Raw genomic sequence first — 25,780 nt, forward strand, 5'->3', positions numbered from 1 at the left:
CGGTAGGTCCTCTGGAATCCAACATTTTTATATTCTCTTCATGGGCCAAACAATAACATTTTTATTCTTTACTGCTACAGTGCTACTTAAAACCTACAAAATTGTTATCCGAGTCTTTATTCGGAGGCTCGAGTGCTTAATTGCGTTGCGCTTAAAAGACTCGTCCTTTACTCAACTCGGGACTTAAATGACTGACTTTTTTAGCGCATGCAGTCTCGTAAAACGAGTTCCTTGAGTCTTCAAATTCAGACTCAAAGACTCGAGTTCCTACCAAGTTTATCACTGATTGTCATTCCGGATCTCCCAACTCTTGTCGTTTGCGTAAGCTTTTACTTTTTAAAGCCCTTCCGCTTTTTGATAAGATTACAAAAGTTACACAATGTTGAAGATACTTACAGTAGTTTGGCCACTTCGGTCATTTCCGGTAGCTCTGATAAGGTTCCAGTGCCTTTCTGAATCTGAGAATTTACACTTTGGACTTGTAATGTATGCTTACGCGAGATGGAATCCTGGCTAAAAGAACATGACAGTAGGATCTATTATGGCACTTAAAAGCAGTGAGTTCGCTGTGATAATGACTTTTAACGAAGTATTTTTAATTTTTAGGGTTCCGTACCTCAAAAGCTAAAAAATGGAACCCTTGTAGGATCACTTTGTTGTCCGTCCGTCTGTCTGTCAAGAGGGAGAGTCAAGACCCTTTATCTCGGGAACGCGTGGAGGTATCGAGTTGAATTTTAAACCATATACTCAAGTTTACGATCCCTTGAAGCTGTGAAAAAATCAGACATCTAGGTTAACGTAAAAAAAAGATACGGCCGCTTATGCCGCAATAAACGTACCTATATTTCGACACTCTCAAGAGAATCAACATTTATATGGTACTTCCCGTTGACCTTAGAATGTCCTAGAACTATCAAATTGGGCAAATAATATCGTCTTACACTATAAATACAGGGAAAAATCTGAAAACAGTAAATTTGTAAAAAAAATGTTAAATTTGTGCGGAACCCTCGGTGCGCGAGTCCGACTCGCACTTCGCCGGTTTTATTTTTACATTTTTTAAGCGTATCGCGAGATCTACAGCTCAGTGAGCCACTATATGTGACGTTATCTATGAAAAGGGACCTTATTGTCGATGGCGCTTACGCCATTATTAACGATGCTCCGATATAAATACAATGCCGCGCTACGCTGTGCGACATCGACAATAAGGTCCCTTTTCATAGATAATGCCCCATATAGTTTCACGTTGTAGCGTAAGCTGCGTAAGCACCATTTACAACTTTTATCCTCCAAAGATTAGGCGGGAGGCTGGGCGCCGCCCGCGCATGCAGCGCGCACGCGCATCTACCATCACCATCAGTCATCACAGTCCGCGTGCGACTCTCGGACGCGCCACACGCCACCATGCCGCGAAACGGTCAGTACCGGCGCCCGAATTATTTACGCATTTTGTGAATAATTATTAAAATAATGACCGGCATAGTAGTGAAGATTATTCGTAATCAGAGGTTGTTAAAGAAGCATGCATGTATTTATTTTGTGAAAATGGTGAATCCAAATATAGTTCAAATTTATTTTAGAAATTGTGAACTGGCGCAGTAAAATATGGCCGGTAAATTAATGAAAATTATTCGTGGCGTATAATAAACTAACACCGCCATTTAATTGGCGCCATTCATATACTTCTTTTGGGAAAACATATACTTATCTTTGGTGAAAACTGTGAATTTAAAAAAACAACAGTCAAATGTTTTATGTACCTTAGGCATGTCTACCTAAAGCTAAACACAGCGTGTAAATAAGTGGAAATGGAAACTACTTGAAATCAGAAGCCAGAGATAAACAGGCGTATTCTGATTTTGAATCTATGAATTCGATCTGGATTAGATATGGATCTGATCTGTCAGCGTCAAAAGTGACATTTCTTCAACCAAAAACTTCACTTTGGACACTGACAGATCAGATCCATATCTAATCCTAATCTTATTAAAATTCGAATACGCATGTCATTTAAATTGGCCGGTTGATAAGTGAAAAAAAAATAAAGGTCATAAATAAGGACCTTTACAGCGCATTGGCTTTATTTCGTGAAAATTGTGAATCTTAAACAGCGGCAATACATAGTGTACATCTTCAACTTCAACATTTATTCAGCAAATAGGCCACAAGGGCACTTTTACACGTCAACATTGAATTTACATACAAGCAAAGAAAAATACATCAATAATTATAAAATACAACTAAATACACTAACATAGTGTACCTATTAAGGCCGGTAAACAAGAATTTACTAACGAGAATGATGGCTGAATTAACGCGATGTTTTTCATCACACTCGTGAGGAAAAAAGCGGCCAAGTGCGAGTCGGACTCGCCCATGAAGGGTTCCGTATTTAGGCGATTTAAGACGTATAAAAAAAAAACTACTTACTAGATCTCGTTCAAACCAATTTTCGGTGGAAGTTTACATGGTAATGTACATCATATATTTTTTTTAGTTTTATCATTCTCTTATTTTAGAAGTTACAGGGGGGGGGACACACATTTTACCACTTTGGAAGTGTCTCTCGCGCAAACTATTCAGTTTAGAAAAAAATGATATTAGAAACCTCAATATCATTTTTGAAGACCTATCCATAGATACCCCACACGTATGGGTGTGATGAAAAAAAAATTTTTGAGTTTCAGTTCGAAGTATGGGGAACCCCAAAAATTTATTGTTTTTTTTCTATTTTTGTGTGAAAATCTTAATGCGGTTCACAGAATACATCTACTTACCAAGTTTCAACAGTATAGTTCTTATAGTTTCGGAGAAAAGTGGCTGTGACATACGGACGGACAGACAGACGGACAGACAGACAGACAGACATGACGAATCTATAAGGGTTCCGTTTTTTGCCATTTGGCTACGGAACCCTAAAAATGGGAAATATATAAAACTTCTTCTTTCGTACGTACGTCGAAATTTAGTATTTACAGACCACATGCCTACAATATGTACCTGTTTATGCTACTAATTGTTTTGTTTAGGTGCATGATTCGATTAATTAAGTGAGCGCTTAATTCGCCAACAAACTGGTTACAGTTTGGCGATATTATAAATTTGGTTTGTGAGCATGTACCTTTTGTGTAGGTACCTAAATAAATTTAAAAACATGTATATAATAATAACACCTTTGAAACAAGCGTGATAACAAATTATTTACGTATTTGGATGCTCACTGAGTACCGGTCTACCGGTAATTTAGTGGCAATTTCAATAGGTCAGAGGTGAAATGATGGACCGCCATATCTTAAATTTGTATTGTGAAAATTATGTCTTCAGAAACCGACAGCCAAATTATTTAAAATAAAAAAGTTACATTTGTATGGAATCCTCGGTGGGCGTGTTAAGGCCACGAAGCTTGCTGGCCTTATTGGGTATGAGATGAAAAGCTTGGTTATATCACTATTGTATACTGAATAATTAGGTATAGTTGAGTTAGGAGCCCATACGTGAAAAGTACCCAATTACAGTTTAGTGTAAGAAATATCAACCTGTAATGTCGACGAGTAGAAGAATATTATTTTAGTGGGTAGGTACCTATGTAGGTATTTAAAGTAAAATATCTGGGTGACCGAGCTTGCTTCGCTCGGAAAACATAAAAAAACTCGAAAATGCGCGCGCTAGATCGATTTTTCGCCCCCCGAGATCCCCGAAATATATCTAATACCTTTAAACGAGCAATTCTTGTTTATTTATTTATTTATATATATATATATATTTCGGGGATCTCGGAAACCGCTCTAACGATTTCGATGAAATTTGCTATATGGGGGTTTTTGGGGGCGAAAAATCGATCTAGCTAGGTCTTATCTCTGGGAAAACGCGTATTTTCGAGTTTTTTTATGTTTTCCGAGCGAAGCTCGGTCACCCAGATATTATATATAATATAAATAAACAAGAATTGCTCGTTTAAAGGTATTAGATTAATTATTTCGACTACAATAGGTGCTACAAGTACATTAATATTATCAATCCAGGATCAATGGGGATTAAACACACATCTTATTACATTTTCTAAATCTTCTTCTTCTTCAGTCGGTCCCTCAATACTGAGAATCGTGACATCATGTCTTTCTGTTGAAGACCAGGATTTTCTAAATAATAGTTGTCTATAGTGTACGCCGTACGGTGTGCAGATTTTTTTTAAGGCTGAAGAACTGTAAACAATATGAAATAAAAAGAAAGATATTTGCCGTTAAAAAAAAGATAGATTACCTACATATATTATAAGCGACCCGCCCGGCTTCGCACGGATTACACAAAACTCTGATTTACACTTAAATCTTCCTCAAGAATCACTCTTTTGATAGGTAAAACCGCATGAAAATCCATTCAGTAGTTTTTGAGTTTATCGCGAATATACATACACACAGACAGACGCGGGACTTTGTTTAGTGGTGCAACCGTTGTTTTTGTTTGTTTCGATTAGAAGGTTGAATCACTCTTATGAAATAACATGAAATGAACATTCATGAAATATAATATATTAATATCTGGGTGACCGAGCTTCGCTCGGAAAACATAAAAAAACGAAAATGCGCGTTTTCCCAGAGATGAGACCTAGCTAGATCGATTTTTCGCCCCCAAAAACCCCCATATAGCAAATTTCATCGAAATCGTTAGAGCCGTTTCCGAGATCCCCGAAAGGTTTAAAGGTATTAGATAGATATTATATCTGTCTGGTACCTAAGTACTAGGCGAGTAGCAGTGTTATAGTCTTTCGATTTGTAGCTGGCCCCGAAGGGCTAAAATCCTTTGTCTATTGGTTAGTATTTAGTATTATACTCGTAATTTAAATATATCGTTTTAAAATCAGAATGTAACTTCCATTGTATGGAAGCGCTTTTTGGCGGCGGGTTCGTTTTTGAAAAATAATGCATATAATTGGACATGAATGAAACGGTTTAAGTAAATTCATCATTCAGAGACAATTTCAATATGGCGGTTTGTTTACATAGTTACTATTAGTTACCTCTATCGCAAGTTCCATAGAATGACACTTAAGTTAGGTATTCTAATCAAATAGAAATTATAACAATTCGTAAATACTGATTTATTAATTTAGTTTACACAAACTACCTAACTACCTATATTTTTGAAGTGTAAATTAAATGTAGTTTACACAAAACATTTCAGAATTAGATTAGATTATTTTATAAACAAAATAGATGTAATCAGTAATCACTAATCAATCTACCTAATCAGTGTCTGGAGATACAGCATAGATACGGACAAGAAATTTAATTTCAGTACCATTACGTACCTTGTCACAGTGAGGTCCCTAGCGACTTTCATAATGATTGTCACTGTGACAAGGTACGAAATGGTACGGAAATTAAATTATTTGACTGTACATGCCAAAGTTTTGATAGTAATCTACATAATTGAGCTAGTGTTATGTATTACATACCGGTAATTAATTATCATGACAATGTTCCGTACATAAAAATAAAACAATTTATTTAGAAAACGTTACAAATTAGCATTATATTTTTATATATATATGAGTGTGTCTGTGACGTGCTAACGGTACTACTCAGTCTCAGTTATTGCAGCCGGATTACCATCCAACACCCGGCATTCAAAGTCCAAAATAACAATTGAAATTCTAATGAGACAACTGAATATTTACTAAATTCGCGATCGACACCAACACAGGCGCTTCACGTACGAATAGTAGGGCTGGCCCCGTAGGCATCATGCCAATCGCTAACGCTCCGTAGCAAACGAAACGCAAAGTAACTGTCACTAGCTGTCACACTAATATGGTAGAGTGATAGAGAGACACAAAGCGATTCGATGGCGAAGGGCAAGCGATTGTCACCTTGGCTACGCCGCCGTTATTTAATATTATTCACACTTCGCACATTCACATAGTGTAACCATTGATTAAATAATGTAGGTACATAAATATTTTTCTGTTTGTATTTGTATAGAGACGGTTAGCATACAAAACCATTTTTCACGGCATATGGAGTCATATTGAAATTTTAAATAGTACCTATGAGTATTATTAAACTGTATTTTTTTTGCTGAACTTTCAAGATGCACATTTGCACAACCGAAACCGGTAAAGTTAATTCTATAGATGGTCAAGCAAACCTTGTCAGTAGAAAAAGGCGCGAAATTCAGATTTTCTATGGGACGATATCACTTCGCGCCTACATTTTTCAAATTTGCCGCCTTTTTCTACTGACAAGATCTGCTAAGTAATAATGTTCCATTCGCGCTCGTTCACCAAACGATAATCAGGAAAATGATGTGCATAATAATATTGTTTTATGAACTCATTTGATAATAAATGCTGCGTGCGAAGTGCGTAGGTATTACGCGACCATAGAATGTTAAATGTCACATTTGCGTATCGATTACAAATACAAAGTGGTTTTGTCTTTTTTGCTGTTTCAAGCGTTCAACTTCAATGTGCCTAACTTAAACTAGAGTTAACTTTTTTTAGAGTTAACTAACGTATTAACAAATTTTTAAAAACCGGACAAGTGTGAGTCGAACACGCCCACCGAGGGTTCCGTACAAATTTAACTTATTTTTTAATTATTAAAAAATATAATTATAGTTTTCAGATTTTTCCCTGTACTTACTTATAATGTAAGACGATATTACGTGTCAAATTTCATAGTTCTAGGTCAATGGGATTACCCTATAAATAAAGGAATGTCACTTTTTGACAATGACAGATTAGTAAGTAAAATGTCACTTTTGTCAATTTATAACAAATCAGTAAGTAGGTATCATATCGGAAACAGATCGAATAACTAAAATTCGAATACGCCTGTAAGTCGAAATTAGTAGGTAGACATACGTCAGTTATCAAACGAAGTCGAACAGTCGCTAATATGTCCCTGCCTTTAGGTCAATCTACGAAATTATTCGTACAGTCCCCTGCAATAATATGATACACAACTAAGGCCGCAAAAATATGTGACGCACTCGACAAATAAGATCGTGTCTGATATTTATGCGGCCTTCGTTGTGTAACATATTATTGCAAGTGACTGTACTCAGTGACGGTGCTGTACTTTTTATTTAAAGATAACCGTTATCTTTATCTGAATTCGTTGGATTGATATTGATAATATTAGCCGTTCACACACCCAATTCTGATAAGATATCTTTTACTGATTGAGTAAAAGTGGTAAATAGCATGAAACCTGATTTTAACTGACCCCCTATTGCATTTATGATAGTGATAAGAGTTATTACCAAAATACCGTTTAAGAAATTTTAAGAATATTTTACCTAACCTAGTCTGGGTGTCTGGCGACCTACGAGCTGGCGCATTTTTGCTCAAAAACTCAGCCTCACTGTGCAGAGGGAGAACGCGGCCAGTGTCCTGGGAATAATGCCACAGGCTAATTTAGCTTTAGACTTATAAAACTGTTTATTAGTAATACTAAATATTAATATCCAATAATTGAGCTCAATCCTTAGCTTTTGGGGACAGGAAAAAATATTTTCATTTTATGTACCTGTGACCCAGATGTTTGTGTAGTGAAATGTCTCGCGTTTATAAATACTCGTGTTTTCAGATTCTCGGAATAATATTAACATTCACACCTTTGTAATAATGTTCACGTAATGAGAAGGCCTAACTATCGCCAAAATCTAAATTCGCAAATTGCGGGCATCTTTCTCTGTCACTCTATTTACACCTTCATTGGAGTAAAGCAGAAAAATCCCCGCAATTTGCGATTAAAATCCCCGCAATTTGCGATTTTCGGTTTTTGCGGTAGATAGATGTATGTCTCATTAAAAATTTACATGTTATTTTTCGATAAAAATAGCAGAAATTCACAAAAAGATCGTCAATTGTATACAGAAAAAATAAAAAATATAGTAATAGGTAATAGTTGCAATACAAAAATAGAAATTGTCCTAAAATATAACAATGTTTGAATCAGTAATGTCAATGAGAGAATAAAAATAAATAAAAGCCGGTAGCCCCCCTGTAGGTTGAGTAATGTACACCAGGTACCTACATCTATCCAGTAGACCAGGTACATCCGGACACCGTATCCGGAAATACAATACAAAAGCATACGAAAGCATATTTTGCCCAAGCCGAAACGGAGTCGTCTATACGGCTACCATCAGTTTGGCACTGACATAAACGCCATCGAGAACGTAATCTACTTTCTATACATCTCGCTCGTACTCGCATATTAGTGCGAACGAGATGTTAAGAAAGTAAATTACGTTCTCGATAGCGTATATGCACAGACAAGACATCCTCTAGACTGAGCATAGTAACGCTACCCCCTCTGCCACAAATATACGGTAGTTTTACTCCATCTTCGAGTCAAAGTGTCAGAATCCCGTGCCGTGATTGGTCCGTGTCTTTGAACGGACCAATCACGGCACGGGATTCGCTCACCTCGTCCCCCGCACCCCAGTATTTTTGGCAGCATCGGTTTCATGAAATAATTGCTCTAAACAGCTAAACTCCGTCTATAGTCTATGCGTATATGTCAGTTTTGACACTGTCAGTGACTCATGGTACGGGCCCTTGGGTAACAACGCCCTAAATAAGTCAAGCAATAACAAATTAACAATATTTCAAAATGGGTGTAAAATGTAAATATAGAGGCCGTCACCCACGCGGCGCTTCAAACTAGTTCAAACCAACGTCTCATGCATATTAATTCTCGTTTACGTAATCGGTCAAACAGAAAACTGTGTTCACGTCTTTCCTGTAGACATACACAAGAGTTAAGGGTTATAAAGGTTAATTTTCTTATTTGACCCTTATCCACGTGAAAAGGTCCTCCTTTTATTTAGAGAACAAGCTGCCCACAAGCTGTTAACTATTGCCCACAGGAGAGAAAAATGTACTTACAGTTCGCGCGAACACACTAGTTTTTCTGTTTGACCCAATATTGTATTATAATATTGATTTGTGATTTAGTAGGTGGAGATAGGAAGACGGGGGCGATGGTCAAACATATAACGTGAGCTGTAAACCTCGCGATTAGCTTAATAAATTTAAAATAGGTACTTAATTTGAGCTTAAAATAAACACATTGAAGCAAAAAGATTTAATTGTTTCCAATTAGATAAAAGAGTCCGCAATGATACCCTTTAGTCGCCTTTGAAACGATTATTCTACATAAATATCGTAGGTGATGGAGCAAAAACATGGAAAAAAAACTCGCGGCGCGAGTTTCAATGTATGTCAATGATATTATATAACCATAGATAGGTTATACTTACGTATACTTGAGGCACACAAAAAATACTTCTATATTTATTTCTGTTCCTACGAAGAAATCTGTAATTTTTTATTATTTATCTCATTCCATCCATCTTTGTCACACTCGTTGTTAAACATAAGGTCGTCTCTTTCTCTTTCTGTGTGCGGGAGCTCGTTAGCACGTGCACATTTCTCGCTTGTCCAGCCGGGACTAAAGGCAACTTGTCCAATTTGTCACAAGGTAAGCGCTTCAATTTTGGAACGCCTATAACCTATCTTGAGTTATAAATCATTGATGTATATGTATGTAAATATGATAAAATCAGCAGCCGAAATACGAATCAAGAATTTAATCAAATTAAATTAGTTTTCATATCATAGGTTTTAGTTTCAAAATGCATATAATGCGTAATCTCATTAAACTCATTCATAATTTTTGATCTACAGTATTGCGAAACTATTTCTAATTGAAGTTTTCTAATGAGTCTTTTGGGTCTTTTGCCAAACGGGTAAACCTATGTGTGTGATGGTCAAAAATTGTAGGTTCAAACCTCGGTAAAAAATGAAAAAAGATAGCTAAAAATTCGATCAGAATCCTTACCAGAGTTTTGTAGAGTTTTTTTTTTTATTGTGAAACAAACAGCTTACAATTGTGCAATGTGGTATATATTAAAATGAAATGCAATGTGATTTTATAATTATAATTGTCAACGGTGTAGCATTACACATTTATACAGGCGCCATCAGATATATCGGAGCGGCCAAGGCGCTCACAAATATCTAAACACGCCTCTTTTGTCAAGGCATTAGAGTGCGTGTTCAGATATTGTGAACACCTTGGCCACTCCGATATAACTGATGGCCACTGTACAATGATAAGAGCGGGGGTGTGGCGCTGGCGACCCGCATCGTCATACATTTTTGGAATGACTCCAAATTAAAATAATTCTCAATTCTATCAGAGGGCGCTGCTCCTGATTACCGAAAACATTTAAATTACAAGCAATTATCAACCTTATCTGAATAAAATAAGGTGCAAGACTGTACACGTGTTTGTCTCGTCTCGCGTCACAATTCTTGTATACTGATTTCTGAATCTGGTCCTAAAATATCCAAGACAAACAGTAAACATCGCAGTTTAGGTGGGCGGTTCGGCGATTTTTTTATGAGATTTTCTTTTGTAAATTCAGTCAAAGAATTTAATTTCCTACCTATTTTGGACTTTGTCACAGTGACAATAGTATGAGGTCTCTAGCTATAATAATTTTATCCATAAATTGCTCCAATATTTGATTAAAATTACAATTTAAAAGCGTTCATTTATTTTATTCCAAATAAATAATTTTATTTTTACTTTGAATTCAAGTCTATCCGAATTAGTAATTTAATATTTATTATATTTTTAAGATAACATTATTGTGATTATTTTCTTATCTTATATACAACATATACCTATACTAAATATACAATAGTAAAGTAGTATGTCTCTATTATATAAACTTTGAAAGTCTAGCAAGAATAAAATAAAATTAATTAATTCAAACAGAAACGTCTACGAACGATGCTATCAAGCCTAGAATAAATTTAAAATAAAAAAAATAATATAAACAAATAAAACAATTTAAAATAAAATATACTATTTATTTATTTAAAATTAAATGAGTCAGTTTCACTTACAACGGGTTATTTCTTTAAGTAATACTTAGCTTTATTGAATTGCCCCGTTATCTATTATATGAATTGTAAATATGACGAACCGGTAGCGTTGATAACCTTCAACCAACCAAGCCGATATAGACATTCGAATAAAATATACATTGTACATAGGTACATATTTATTAGAATGTAAATATTAAATATAGCTTAAATATTTGCATAAATGTTTGCATTTAAAGGATGACTCGCGTAAGCCCGGGCCGTGTCCGGGCCGGATCTTCCGGCGCTTACTATTCTATGACAGATGATCACGTGATGCTTTCCATAGAAAACGAAGCTACCGAAGCTCCGGCTCGGACACGGCCCCGTCTAACGTGACATAAATTCATAAAAAGTGTCGAAGCTTTGTGACTATTCACTAAAATACTCTCACGGTTATATTATGCCCTTTTCTAATTTAAGTTGACCCCGCAGAATTCGTAGCAAATATATTACGAAGATCAGTTGATATCGGTTTGATAGTTAAGTGTTTGGCTAACGTTGAATTTTCTTATCACGGCTATGTAGCATCTGTTTCGAGATATGGAGTAATGATTTGGGGAAACTCAAGCATTAACGCATTCACTACTGCCAGGGGGCGTGGCCTAGGAACAAACTTGTATGACAGTGAATGTGGTTGTTGGTGGCAGTGAATGTGTTAAGTTTCTTCTGTTACAAGACTTTTACTTTCTTCAAGAATATAATATACCTATATCCTCTAGCCGCCCAGATGCCTATAAAAAGGTTTCCCGCTCCATTCTAATTAGAATCTTTATGCTGACAAATTAAAATTGATTTTTTCTTAGCAAGTTTTGATGCCTGGCTAGAGGAATATGTACGCAATTATGTTGCATAAATTCATCACACATAGCAGTCGCACATTACCTTCGGACGCCATGTCTGATCATGTATTAAATGTTGCATTACCTATTAAGTTATGGCAATTCTTGTGTCATGCTGTATGAATATTTAATATTTTATTACATATTTACGTATGACAGTGTGTAAACAACCCAATGGAGTATATTTCCTATTAACTGTATGTAGGTGTTAGGTACAATCCGATACAAATATAAACCTTCAAGAAAAGAACGTACTCCCATCTTATAGGCCGGGAACGCACTTGTTACCCCTTTGGTGTTGCAGATGTCCATGGGCGATGGTAATCATCAGATGATTCGTCTGTTCGTTTGCCTCCTATATCATCACTACATAGTATAAAACAAAGTCGCTTCCCGCTGTCTGTCTGTCCCTATGTATGCTTGATCTTTAGAACTTCGCAACAGATTGAAGCGGTTTTTTTAATAGATACAGTGATTCAAGAGGAAGATTTTATGCATAATTTGTTAACCCGTGCGAAGCCGGGGCGGGTCGCTAGTAAAACATAAATAAAAATATATCCGTTTAAACGTAAAAGGTACCTATAACATAACGGACCAACCACATGTCATTGGCAGCGTGACTGGGTCACGGTCCGGAGTATGGTTTATTTATCTACTCAAAACAAAACGGACGTTAAATCCAGCGTCGTTGAGGCCATTTTCTTCGAGTATAGATATTTTTTATTTCTTTGTACGCTGATTAATCTTTAGGTACGCTGAAATGAAATTAGACGGATATCTAGCGCCCTACCGTATCAATACTATTACTTACTAAATTACCTACACCACTCTTAGCGTTCAACTCCTACCGTCCTAATAGATACTAAATTACCTAAAGTATCATTCTATGAAACTTGCTAACTACTTATAGGTACTCGTATGTAAACAAACCGCCATATTTAAATTGTCAAAAAATATGAATTTACTAGTGACTTTTGTTTACATAATTAGCATCAAGTTCCATAGAATTACACTTTACAATGTAGATGAAATGAAACAGGATTGGTTTTGTTTTAATTCGTTAAAACAAAATAAATTGAATTCTATTTTCCAATGAGCATTGATTTAAATTTCACTGTGAAGTTTTCTTCTGAACCCAGGTGAATACCAGGATAATACTCTGTCGGAATACTGCAAAACATAAGTAGGCCAACTTGTTAAACCAGATATTTATACCAGCTTATATTAATACGGCAAGTGTTAATGCTACATCTGAACAGATGAGATGGGCACGTCTCCAATTTTCAACAATTACATTCGATTCCTGTTAGTCTGGTGTCATTCAAATTATTCAAAATGACTGACATGAAACATGTATCTCAAACCTATACACCTTCTTGATAAAGTAGTATTAGAGTTTGTGCGGAAAGAGAAGAGCCGTAAAATGTATGGGACCCAATACATTCTACATTGTTCTACTTAATCTGTGGACTGGCTTTCGTCCTTTTAATCCATCGTCCGTAAAGATGGCGCCATAGCTTTGGCCTATACTCGAGTAGATGGCGCCACTTTTTGATATTTAAGAAATTTAACACATACCTATCAGTGAAAGAATAAGGATCAAAGTCAAATGGCATTCTATAAGTTTTAATCATGTATCGAAAGATGGCAATAAAACTGTAACTACAAAATTTACTTTGACAATACCCCTCTAATAAGTATATTTTATATTAAATACAGAAATTAAAAATATAGTTTAATGGTTCATAAATTGACCTAGTCGGTATGACCCGGGTTCGAATCCTGGTAATGGCATGTATTTGTGTATATTAGTACCCACAACGAACTGTGTAAAAATAAAATTGTGTATAATATTTATTATTTATTTATGTATGTTCATATTATATTTCAGACGAAGCCCGGGGCGTGAGCGGAGCCATCCGCGTGTACTGGCGTGCGGTACTAGGAGAGCTGGTAGCGACAGCACTCCTTGTGCTACTGGGCGTCGCGTCATTAGTGCCTAAGATCTCACAGACAGACACGCTAATAGCCCCGCCGCTGGCGCACCCGGCGCTGGCTTTTGGCTTGGTAGTGCTGTGTCTAGCGCAGGTAATCATTTTATTATATAAACCATAATCCAGATCTCCATAAACCCACCCATTATGATGTACGTACCTGTTTGTGGTTTGTTTGAAATTTAAAATTTGTCTCGCCACCTTCATCGTTTTGGTCACTGTTTTTTCGAGTGCAGGTAATATGATGAAAAGTAGTTTACAGTACATATGGTACTATTTTCCCGCACTAGTGCGTAAAATAGCACTTTTCGTGCGATGTCAAAAGGGCCATATGTACTGTAAAACATTGTACGATACACGTGCGAATAGGTAATTCGCAACTCGTGTCGATTTAAAACACTCCCTTCGGTCGAGTTTTAATTTATCGCCACTCGTTTCGAATTTCCTCTTTTCCGCACTTGTATCGTAAATAACTATTTCGCTACTGACCAATAGCGCCTCCTTCTTATCTCGTTAAGAAACAAATGACAACTTTGATCGTAATCACGCTATGTTCAAGAACAATTTAGAACTCAAGTACAGAACAAAAGTACACATACTTTTCAAGACTTGTGAAACATTCATGTTTATAGAACAAATATTAAACTATTACCTTTTTGCCGACGATAGGGACGGAAGACATGTAACGAACCGAATTCGGATGGTCTGTTAGATAATAATGCACAACAACTATGAAAGTAGGCGCTAGATTCAAGCTGACTGAATGAATACTAATTTAGTTTGATTAGCAAAATATAATATATTTATTTTACGTAGATGTCTATCGACTGACAGTCTCTGAAGAAAGATGGCGTGTCGGGGGGTGGTGTTGCCAGGCTAAGGTCTAGCTGTTTCAGTCAGGTATTAACACGCCACACCACCCCCCCACGGAGAAGGGTAACATGACAATCAAGTTTTGTAAAACTAAGTTACATAAGTTCAACAGATGACAAGAGAGCCAGAGAACAAATATGAAACAATCAATTGTTAAAGGATGTTGTAAAACTAATTTCAGAAGATAATAAATCGTTCAGAAAATAACATAAGTATTACATAACAGTTCTTACAACAGACATGAAACTAAGTTACAATTAAAAGTAACAATAATCGTCACTGTCTTTAAATCTAACGTGTCGTCCTGAACGTGTCGTGTAAGGTTGATCGGAATTGGTTGTGGTATCCGCAGGTATATTAATAGGAGGCGGGGGCTGACTGCTGCTCCATGGAACCAACCAGCCGCCGTCTCTTCGTTACCGATAAGGTAACGAAGCACCAGTTCCTGATTGACACAGGTTCGGACTTGTGCTGCTATCCGTACCGCTGGCTTAGGGAGCCGAGGAGACCTACTGAGTGGGACCTGAGAGCGGCGAATGGCAGCACAATATTGACCTACGGAACAGTCAACCTTAGACTTGATTTTGGACTGCGGCGCGACTTCACCTGGCAGTTTGTGGTGGCGGATGTTAATTCAGCCATCATCGGTTCAGACTTTTTGGCCCATTACCATCTTCTACCAGATTGCCACACTCAACGCCTTGTGGACGGTAAGACTGGACTAAAGGCCATTTGCTCAACTGCTACAGTCACGCAGCCCAGCATCAAATCTATCTGTCTACGGGACTCTCCTTTTGCACAAGTGCTCGCCGAGTTCCCTGACATCACTAAACCTCCTGGATTCCAGCGGTTAGTCAAGCACAACACCGTGCACCATATTAGGACCACCGAAGGCCCACCCATTTCCTGCCGTCCCCGACGCTTGGCACCTCAGAAGCTATCTGCTGCCAAGGCCGAATTAGAGGACATGGTGCGGACAGGGGTGGCACGGCCATCCGAGAGTGCTTGGTCCTCTCCCTTGCACATGACGACTAAGAAAGACCAGTCTTGGCGTCCATGCGGGGACTATCGCGCACTGAACGCCAGGACCATTCCTGACCGCTATCCAGTGCGCCACATCAACGACTACGTGAATAACCTCGCTGGTGCTACCATCTTTAGCACCCTCGATCTGGTGAAGGCGTATCACCAGATCCCAGTAGCTGAGGACGACATACCCAAGACCGCCATCGTTACCCCGTTTGGCCTCTTCGAATTCCCTTTCATGACATTTGGGTTACGAAATGCCGGTCAAACCTTTCAAAGGTTCATCGATGAGGTCACACGGGGTCTCGATTTTGTTTTTCCATATATAGATGACATCCTCGTCTACTCAGCTGACGAGACTCTGCACAAGGAACATCTGCGTATCCTGTTCACGCGTTTGCAGGAGTATGGGCTCGTACTCAACCCTTCCAAGTGCGTCTTAGGCGCAAAGGAAGTAGTGTTCCTGGGATACCACGTGAGTGCTGAAGGCACTCGCCCTCCTCAGGACCGCATTCAAGCTCTCATTGATTTTCCTCCTCCAAAGGACGTTCAAGGCGTGCGCCGTTTCCTCGGCATGATGAACTACTATCGCCGTTTTATCCCCCACGCCGCGAAATATCAAGCGCCTCTCGTAGATGCAGTAGTCGCCATCAATGGTAAGGGTGCCAAACCATTTCCTTGGACACCCGAGCTTCTAGCACACTTCGAGGCGTGCAAGTCAAGCTTGTCGAACGCGACCCTACTCCAACATCCGGTCAACGACGCACCTCTGGGACTTTTCACGGACGCCTCCAGCGTCCACGTCGGATCTTGCATCCAGCAGTTCGTGAACAACCAATGGTGCCCTCTTGCCTTTTTCAGCAGAAAGTTGACTCCTCAGCAATCTCAGTGGCCAGCATACTACCGAGAACTCTTCGCGGTGTACGAAAGCGTACAACACTTCCGCCATATTCTCGAGGTCCAACATGTGACCATTTATACTGACCACAAGCCGTTGTTGTACGCTTTCGTACAACGAAGAGAAAAACTCCCGCCATCGCAGCTGAACCAGCTATCGTTTATTGGCCAATTTACAACGGACATCCGCTACATAAAAGGAGAGGACAACGTTGTAGCCGATGCGATGTCGCGGATCGAGGCCGTCTCGTTAGAAGAAGATTACGAGGCCCTCGCTAAAGCACAACTAGAGGACCAAGAGCTTACCGACCTACGTCAAGGTAACTCCAGCCTTCAGCTGTCACGCATCGCTGTACCCGGTACAGACGTCTCCATCCTTTGCGACGTCTCCACTGGCAAGCCTCGCCCTTATCTGACCCCTTCGTTTCGTCGCGCGGTGTTTGACAAGTTGCACAACTTGAGCCACCCCGGCGTCAGAGCCACCACTCGACTTATGGTAAGTCGTTATGTATGGCCATCCATTCGGAAGGACTGCCGTAGATGGGCCCAGTCTTGCCTTGCGTGTCAGCGTAGTAAGGTTTCAAGGCATACCTCGTCACCTCTAGGTACTTTCGAGCAACCATCTGGACGTTTCATGCATGTCCACATTGATATCGTTGGTCCCCTTCCTGTTTGTGATGACTATCGGTATTGTCTCACAGCCATCGACAGGGTTTCCAGGTGGCCAGAGGTGTGGCCGATGCGTTGCATTACTGCCGATGAGGTGGTCGATACCTTCGTCCAGGGATGGATATCTCGCTTTGGTGTCCCTACTACAATAACTACTGACCAGGGCACACAGTTTGAGTCTGATCTTTTCAGACGTTTACTGCAGACTTGTCGGGGTCACCACTTTGCCGACGATAGGGACGGAAGACATGTAACGAACCGAATTCGGATGGTCTGTTAGATAATAATGCACAACAACTATGAAAGTAGGCGCTAGATTCAAGCTGACTGAATGAATACTAATTTAGTTTGATTAGCAAAATATAATATATTTATTTTACGTAGATGTCTATCGACTGACAGTCTCTGAAGAAAGATGGCGTGTCGGGGGGTGGTGTTGCCAGGCTAAGGTCTAGCTGTTTCAGTCAGGTATTAACACGCCACACCTTATCTACCACATGGTGACCGTTTAGTTTATCTAAACAGGGCTGACTGCTACCATGTTTAGTTCAAATATTTGTTCCTGTGTCTCGCATGTGTTCCATATATGTACCTAGCTATAGCTTCAAATATTTGTTTATGTACATACTAAAGAGATGTCATCGAAAAAAAAACTTTTTACCCTACTACGCGGATAAGCAAAAAAGTTATAATTTTGACTGGTATAAATACGTAACATACTTAAGTAGGTATAAAATTTCTGTTTCCACTACCACCTGACACAAGTCTCTTGACACAAGTGTCAGTAGGTACGCTCAAAAAGAGGCACCAGTCTAGATATAGGTAATTATATATACCTACATTTGTTTGTGCTAAATCAATAAACAAAACATCTTTATTATTTTTCACCACACTAGCTCATTAAGACTCTTGATTGTTGAAAAACTGAAGAGATACCTACTTACTTAGTTGCATTTTATCCATCTCATGTGGGACTATTGGGGCAAAAAGTAATATATGTAATGCAAATTTTGAGTTGTTTCCTTATGTTGGCTGATAAAATTGACTTTTAAATGGTGATTTTGAATGATAAATATTTAATAATTAACATTCATTTTGAACTGATTTGCTTTGATTTTGTTTGATGTTTTACAGTTAATACGATTTTGGAATCTTTCGCTTGCTCTGGTATCAATATCAGCACGAGCTTATAAAACAAATACCTAATTATTTTAATGTAAATATTTCCAGGCATTCGGCGACGTATCCGGCGCGCACTTGAACCCAGCCATCACCCTGGCGTCCGCGCTACTCGGTCGCACGCCAGTCGTGCTAGCCGTGGCGTACGCGGTCGCGCAAATGATTGGCGCCACACTTGGCTATGCCGCGCTATACTCTATAACGCCACAAAGGATATTGAACGGTTCGTATGAAAACTTTGAAATAAACGACAAAAAGTAACGATTTCACAAAACAAATACCCAAGGCAGTTGTGAAAAACTGAAAAATATGGGTATCAAATGAAAGGGCTTGTCTAGTAGAGTAGTGTGTGTAGGTACTTAATTTTTGCATTTTTTTTTCAAGTGTTATGAAAAAATTGCAAATCCAATATGGCCGCCAACAAAATGACGGATTACATAAATTATTTTCATAATCCCCTCTATAGAGTGATGATCGAGTAACAAAGAGAGTGCACTATTGCTAACCGCCATGGTTCCGCGTCAGCGTCGAGCGAGAGTTTCAATACAATATAAATCCTCTATAGTGCCCAACCTCAATAAATCATTTACAGCTAGAGAGACACACATTAAATGTTTACTCCTTATAATATTTAAAACCTTCGCGTTTTGAACACATATTAACTCACATTTATAGACGGGTCTAACGCGAAATTTATTCAATTACCTTTATATACCGACGTTTCGACACAGGTTTCACTGGTCATGGTCGCGGCCAACTAAAGTCTCAGCAAAATGTCAAAACAGAGATTTGTGCAACTACCCGACGAAAAGTGTATGAAAAAGTTTGGGGTAGACATCACATTTTCAAACCACCACATAATGTTAATTATTGTCAATAGTCCGACACGCAACACTCACAATATCCACGCACACGTCCGAAGATAGATCCTTTGGCTTTAACTTCTGTATCACTGGTTCCCAAGTTGGCGATAAGTTGAATCCATCCTCCCTATTAAATCCTGAAATGTGGATGAAATGCAACTTATCCTGGTATATAAAGGTAATTGAATAAATTTCGCGTTAGACCCCCGTCTATAAATGTGAGTTAATATGTGTTTACTCCTTGTTGTAGAAATACCAGCGCTAGGCGTGACGCTCCCAGCGCATGGGTTCAGCCCCCTGGCCGCGACGGTAGTCGAGGCCCTGATCACTGGTCTCCTGACGCTTCTGGCTTGCGCGCTGTGGACGGGGAAACATGATTCCACTGGGCCAATCAAGTTTGGTCTTGTGGTCGCTGGACTTGTATATGTTGGAGTAAGTAGTTATTAATTGCCCTGTGGAGCTTAATACGAGCCTTTTTCTGATATTAGTAACATCTTTGAATGATTCACGGTTAGTTAACGTTGAAAGCGAACGCAGCTGACGCGCACGAATGAGGGTAGACCGAGCGCGGTCTACACAACTTTGACACCCACCCGCCATCTTCAGTTACCTACCCGTGAACAAGATGCATGTAGCAATACAAAAGGTACTTAATCATGGTCGATATAAATCTAATTGTAGACTTGTACCTACACCTTGACTAAATATTCTGTGAGGTACATATAATTATAAACTGATTATCGTTCTTCTGACTCTCCTGGTCTACGAATTGAGAACGGAACAACCAGCTATCAAATAAGAGAATGTAATAAAGTAATCAAGGTATCCAGTATTTCCAAAGTAAACGCCCCATCCATGACAGCACAGGAAATAAATCGCTTTCCAGCCAGGTTGTGTCTTAAATCTTTGAATTCATAATAACTGACATTGATGTCATCGTTCCAGGGTGAAATGACCGGAGCCAGTATCAATCCAGCACGTAGCTTCGGACCTGCGCTGGTCACGCAGCATTGGGAGTACCTATGGGTAAATATTGGTGTATTCTGTGGTTTGATGATTATCCCTCCTGTTATCCCTCATCATTAGAGACATCGGGCTCGCAGAAGAATTCTCCATTTGTCGCGATCTTGCGCGGCTACCTCCAGCTCTTTCCAGCCGAGTCCAATTGAGCCAGCCTCCTTCTCAACTGATAGCCTCCTACTAACTTCTACTGGTACTGCGGTTTACGGTTTGCGGTACGTCCCATAATAAAGTGCCGCATTTATCTGATGTTCTTTTCTAACTCACAAGTGCCTAATTCTAGAATCTGGATCCGACACGGGAGAGGCAGCTGACTCCCCCACTGCCCCTCTAGCCCATCGGACATATCAACGTCCGGTCCGACTTATCTCTTCCCCGCCAGGGGCTAAGATTTATTTAAGAGTTGAGTGAAAACTCAACAGACTGATTTTAATCCTTTGAATGCCACGCCTATCATGTGTCGCGCCTCATTGAACCTTGTGGAATGCACGAAGGTTGATATTGTGCTGTAGCCGCGCGCGTCACTTGACGTCTTCGGCGGTTAAAGGGTTAAATATTTGGTGTTTGCAGGTATACTGGGTAGGCCCGCTGGCCGGCGCGGCGCTCTTCGCGCTGTTGCACAAATACGTGCTCGCACCGCAGGCTCACAAGCCGCCGCCGCCGGCGCGGGAAGAATTGCCGCTGAACGACAAGAATAGCTGCTAACGCGGTTTAAACTGGCCTCGTAGCCAACATGCCAATCGCTTACGCTTCGTAGCGATCGAAATGCAAACTGTCACTGTCGCCATAGAGAAATAAAGACAAGAGTGCTCACTCCATACATCAGTTCAGACTATTAATTTCAGTGTCTACATCTAGCATCGAGTAGCGGAACTATCAGTACTGCTACTTGACAATAGATGTAGCAACGACCGGAAAGTCTTATCTCAACAGCATAAGACTTTCCGGTCGGTGCTACCATCTATTGTCAAGTAGCAGTACTGATAGTTCCGCTACTCGATGCTAGATGCTAATAGTCTTTTTGTTACTAAAACTGATGTATGGAGTGAGCACTCTATGTATTTTTTTCTCTATGCTGTCGCACTAATATGGAATACTCGTAGTGATAGAGAGACAAAAGTGTTTTGTTGTCGAAGCGGCAGCGATTGTCACCTTGGCTAGGCCGGCTGTATAGTTATTAAGTTACCAAACTGAGAAACCTAAACGCCTTTTTCGAATAAGTGTGTTTTTAAAGTCTGACAAACAAAATCGTCAGTAGAAAACGGCCGAAGCTCAAATGGGAGTTTGAATTTTCACTCCTACTATTTGAAAATTTACCGCCTCTTTTAGTGATGGGTAGGACATCAATTTAAAATGAGTTTGTATGAGTACCTCATTTTCTAAAATGAGGTGTTACAATGTCTTACTTCAAATGAGGTGAGGTACTAGCATATTTTCAGCGTCGACTATTCCATTAATTCCAACAGCGACAATTTTTTTAATGTATATTCATTTTTATGTATTCATCACTTCCTTTATAAATAAATAAATCTATCTATCTATACAATACGCTACAATATTATAGGTAGTTGTTTGTGATGCGCGCGAGTAAATGAGTAAAATGAATAGAGGAGTGAAGTAAGACATTTTTGCGGTACGAAGTATTGCGACAAATTAACAAAATGAGTGGTACAAATGAGGTGCCTCACGAGTGAGCGACTCAACACTAGCCTCTTTCCTCCTGATACAAAAATGGCAATTTAGATTGGCCAATATACTACCTAATCAATATAATAATAATAATTCTTTTGTAAAAATGTAGGTATTTAGATCGGTCAGATAAATTGAGTCAATCTAATTATAATTTTAGTTTATGTGGGATATACGAGTAGGTACATCCAAGGATTATACGAGCACGTGCGGTGCGTGCGTGCGTTGTACCTATTGTATGTATGCTTATAAGTTAATTACGTCACACTGTACCGCACCGCACGTCGCGGTGTGACGTCTCTGCTAACGCACATATAAGTAGAGTCTGTGCGGAAAGAGAAGAGTTGTGGAATGTATTGGGTTCCATACATTCCACGACTCTTCTCTTTCCGCACAGACTCTACACATTAGTTAGAACGAATCAGAAGTACAAGATTTAATAATTATTAAATAAGTAATAAGTGTTGAAACCGATCTCGACATAATAATATTAATTGAATACATTGAATTGACACGAACGCGTAGAAATAAAAAAAAAAACACCTGTAACAATATTATTAATTTTATTATATCAAATACGTCCATTTCTATTTTTTTCAACGGTTATATGTTATATTTCTACAAATACGATTGAATTTCGAATACAGATCTATGTTGATTTTTTAAGAAGGCCAACGAAAATTTACATTTCGGGGGAATTTCAAAGGAAATAAATATACGTAGGTAAGTATCATTTATTCAAATCAATTATACGATTAATTAAGTGTATAAAAGACTACAATTAAATTTCTTTGGAACACCCTTCGTGAATGATTAATTTTAATCGGATTTTTTCGATACTGTCTCAATATGCTGTAAATATTGTTGTGGTTTATATTTTTATAAGATGTTTTGACAATAAAATGCTGTTGATACATTCCGTATTTTACTTTGGAACTGTACCTACTTGAAGAACGTTTTAAATGTGTGTTTTGGCGACATCTAGTGTCGAATAGAAAGAAACGCAATTTTAATGCTGACAGGCCTATGGAACTCTCCGCGCGAGCTCGGTTTTATACCTACGAATCTGTTCCCGTTCACGGTAGAAAAGCACTTGTATATAGGTACTTACCTATATACTTACTTTACTCTTTGAGCAAGCCTATTGGTTACCACGCGCGCTTGCGCACGCACGTCGCGTCGCCGCGCGCTCGAATATGCCAAATTGTATGCGAAAGAAATGTCTTCTTCTCGAACAAATAGCACAGCTTTTAGTGTCGATGGATGCAGAAACAACAAAATTAATAAAGAAACCGTTTTTTCTCTTCCGATAGATAAAAGTATAGTATAGATAGACATTCTCAATATAAGTAGCTTATAAAACGGCGTAAACACTGCGGTTACTGCAGGGAGATATGACCTTTTAAAATGTTTCGCAGTCAATTGTCGGAATAAAACGCATAAACGGAATATTATAATAACTAATTGCAACTTATCTTACTCATGTATAGTTATTGTACGCTATGATTTTATATGGCAAGTTCTAATGCAAATTGGACAATTAAAACTAATAATAATTTGTTGTATAATTTTGGACTTTGTATTTTTATGTCTTAAATTTGGAATTGATTTTGGAATATAAATAAATACCCTTTAATAAGTTAAAAAGAAAATTAAAACTTGTAGGTATTTGCGTTTTCTTTGAGAGATAAGTATCTGTTCGTAAGAACTGTTATATAATCTGTGATGCTGATCTGATTATATAAGTGCTTTAGTGGTGGGAAAATTCAAATGAATGAAAACGCACTTTATGGCATAAAGCTTTGGTTTCCTCCGATAGCGGTGCCGTCATATAGCGGCCGTCTCCATACAAATACTACGACAACCATATTTAGCCGTATTATTTAGTATGGAGACGGCCGCTATATGACAGCACCGCTATCCTAGGAAAACCGATCTTAAGCGTGTTTTTTATGTAGACTGTTGTTTTTTTAAAAGGATACACCACTTTTGTCAGTTGTACAACTTGTACACGAGTTTGCTAGCGACATCTAGTGCCGAGTAGAAAAAGTTCCAAGGCACATGAGGGACCGTGCACGTTGGAAGGTCTGCCACCTTGTGAGCTACATCGGAAGCATAAACTTCACATTTAAGCCTCGCGCCCATGGTATAATAATATACTCCGCCTGGCACTCTCTTCCGAGATTCGCGAATGACCTAACTGTCACTTGCCTACGTCATCATGCTGTTTACAGGTTCTCAAACTTTAAAATGTGGGAGAATTTTAACCAACGGTGAAAATTATTTTAACGGCATTAATTTTAAGTTATTCATGTAGAAACATAGTAAAATAAAACAAATCTATACTGCACTTTTCACTCCTACTCTTACAGTTCCGAATAGAGCAGCCAACCATTTTCGTAACAAAACATTCATTACCAAGCTTACGACGTGAAAAGTTTGGAAAACACTGCGACTGCTGACACTGAGCGAGAAGGAAATAACAATTAACACGCGTTCGACAAGGATGACGGTCAGGGACAAAATGGCGGATTGTCAAATGTGACAGCGCTATCCTGTGTTGCCAGTAGTGTAAACAGAATTACCCGAACGTCTGAAATTTCTTTCGTGAATCGGAAGATATTGCTAACGAATAATTAAAAATGACGTGTTATTGTAAAATTTAAGATAAAATACATATAAATGAAAATTATAAAGAAATATTTTAACTTGTTAACCATAGATATAATGTACCCATGTAACATGTTATGTTGAAATAAAATGGCAATGTTATTGTGACGTAGGCAAGTGACACTCTGGGAAGAGAAGACATGAATCTAGTATAACTGGATTGGGCATGAGTGGTGGGGATAACTGACAGAACGGGATAGTCTTATGTATCTTTCAGTAGGAGTAGCAGCGAAAGCGCTATTATTGTTTGTCCTTGTCACAGTCTCACATCTTGTTTTATTCCCCACCGTAAATTGACCACCGTGATTGGTCGAATTCATTTGTTGCCCACCATAACAAATAAATTCGACCAATCATAGCGGCGCAATGCGACGCTATGATTGGTCGAATTTATATGTTTTGTCCCTCACGGAGGCACGCGTAGACCACTTCTATAGGATGCTACCTTCTATGAGAGAAGACCATTTATTAGACCATGCTCGCGCCAAAACTGGCGGCTCCTGTGCTGCCCCCTACAGTTCATGTACGCTCTCTATCCTGTAGCAAAAACTTACTTCGGGTTCTTATTTTCCCATTTCTTAAGGTGAGTCGCGGGGATTAAACCTGACGTTATTGTATAGAGCGTTTGTACAGTACAGACGCCTCCGAAAGTCGGACTTTTGGGTTGGTCTCGGACTGTCTAGAACACAAAATGACTAGTGTAATATTTTGCCTATATCCCTTTTAGTCTACATCGCAAACGGTCTAGAACACAAAATGACTACAATTATTTAGACCTTTATTTACCTACATTTCGTCGGTTTATCTTTACGTTAGCGATGTCGACAGAATTTCTGTGCGGTTTGGCCTTCGGCCATTTGAAGATACCTAACGAACCTAACCTACCTATATGTGGTCATTTTGTGTCCTAGACCGTTTGCGATGTAGACTAAAAGAGATATAGGCAAAATATTATACTAGTAATTTTGTGTTCTAGACAGTCCGAGATCAAAGCCTCCAAACTTTTATTGTGCAACTGGGTAAAGAAAAACTCTAATATAATAATCGCAAATAATTACTTTATTAAATATAATGTGAATCCAATGTCATAATATTTGGTAATTTAGT

At 38.7% G+C, this 25,780-nt stretch overlaps 1 protein-coding gene across 1 annotated transcript; it reads left to right on the top strand.

Annotated features, from left to right (window-relative positions):
* Positions 1-1,370: 1,370 nt before the first annotated feature.
* LOC134648618 (lens fiber major intrinsic protein-like) lies at positions 1,371-21,024 on the top strand. The gene is made up of 6 exons (XM_063503107.1): positions 1,371-1,420; positions 13,685-13,881; positions 18,483-18,654; positions 19,545-19,726; positions 20,240-20,320; positions 20,885-21,024. The coding sequence occupies exons 1-6, from the start codon at positions 1,408-1,410 to the stop codon at positions 21,017-21,019; spliced, it is 780 nt and encodes a 259-aa protein (XP_063359177.1). The 5' UTR covers positions 1,371-1,407; the 3' UTR covers positions 21,020-21,024.
* The last annotated feature ends 4,756 nt before the right edge of the window (positions 21,025-25,780 follow it).

The sequence above is a fragment of the Cydia amplana genome, chromosome 6 (assembly GCF_948474715.1).
Source record: "Cydia amplana chromosome 6, ilCydAmpl1.1, whole genome shotgun sequence".
Lineage (NCBI taxonomy): Eukaryota > Metazoa > Arthropoda > Insecta > Lepidoptera > Tortricidae > Cydia > Cydia amplana.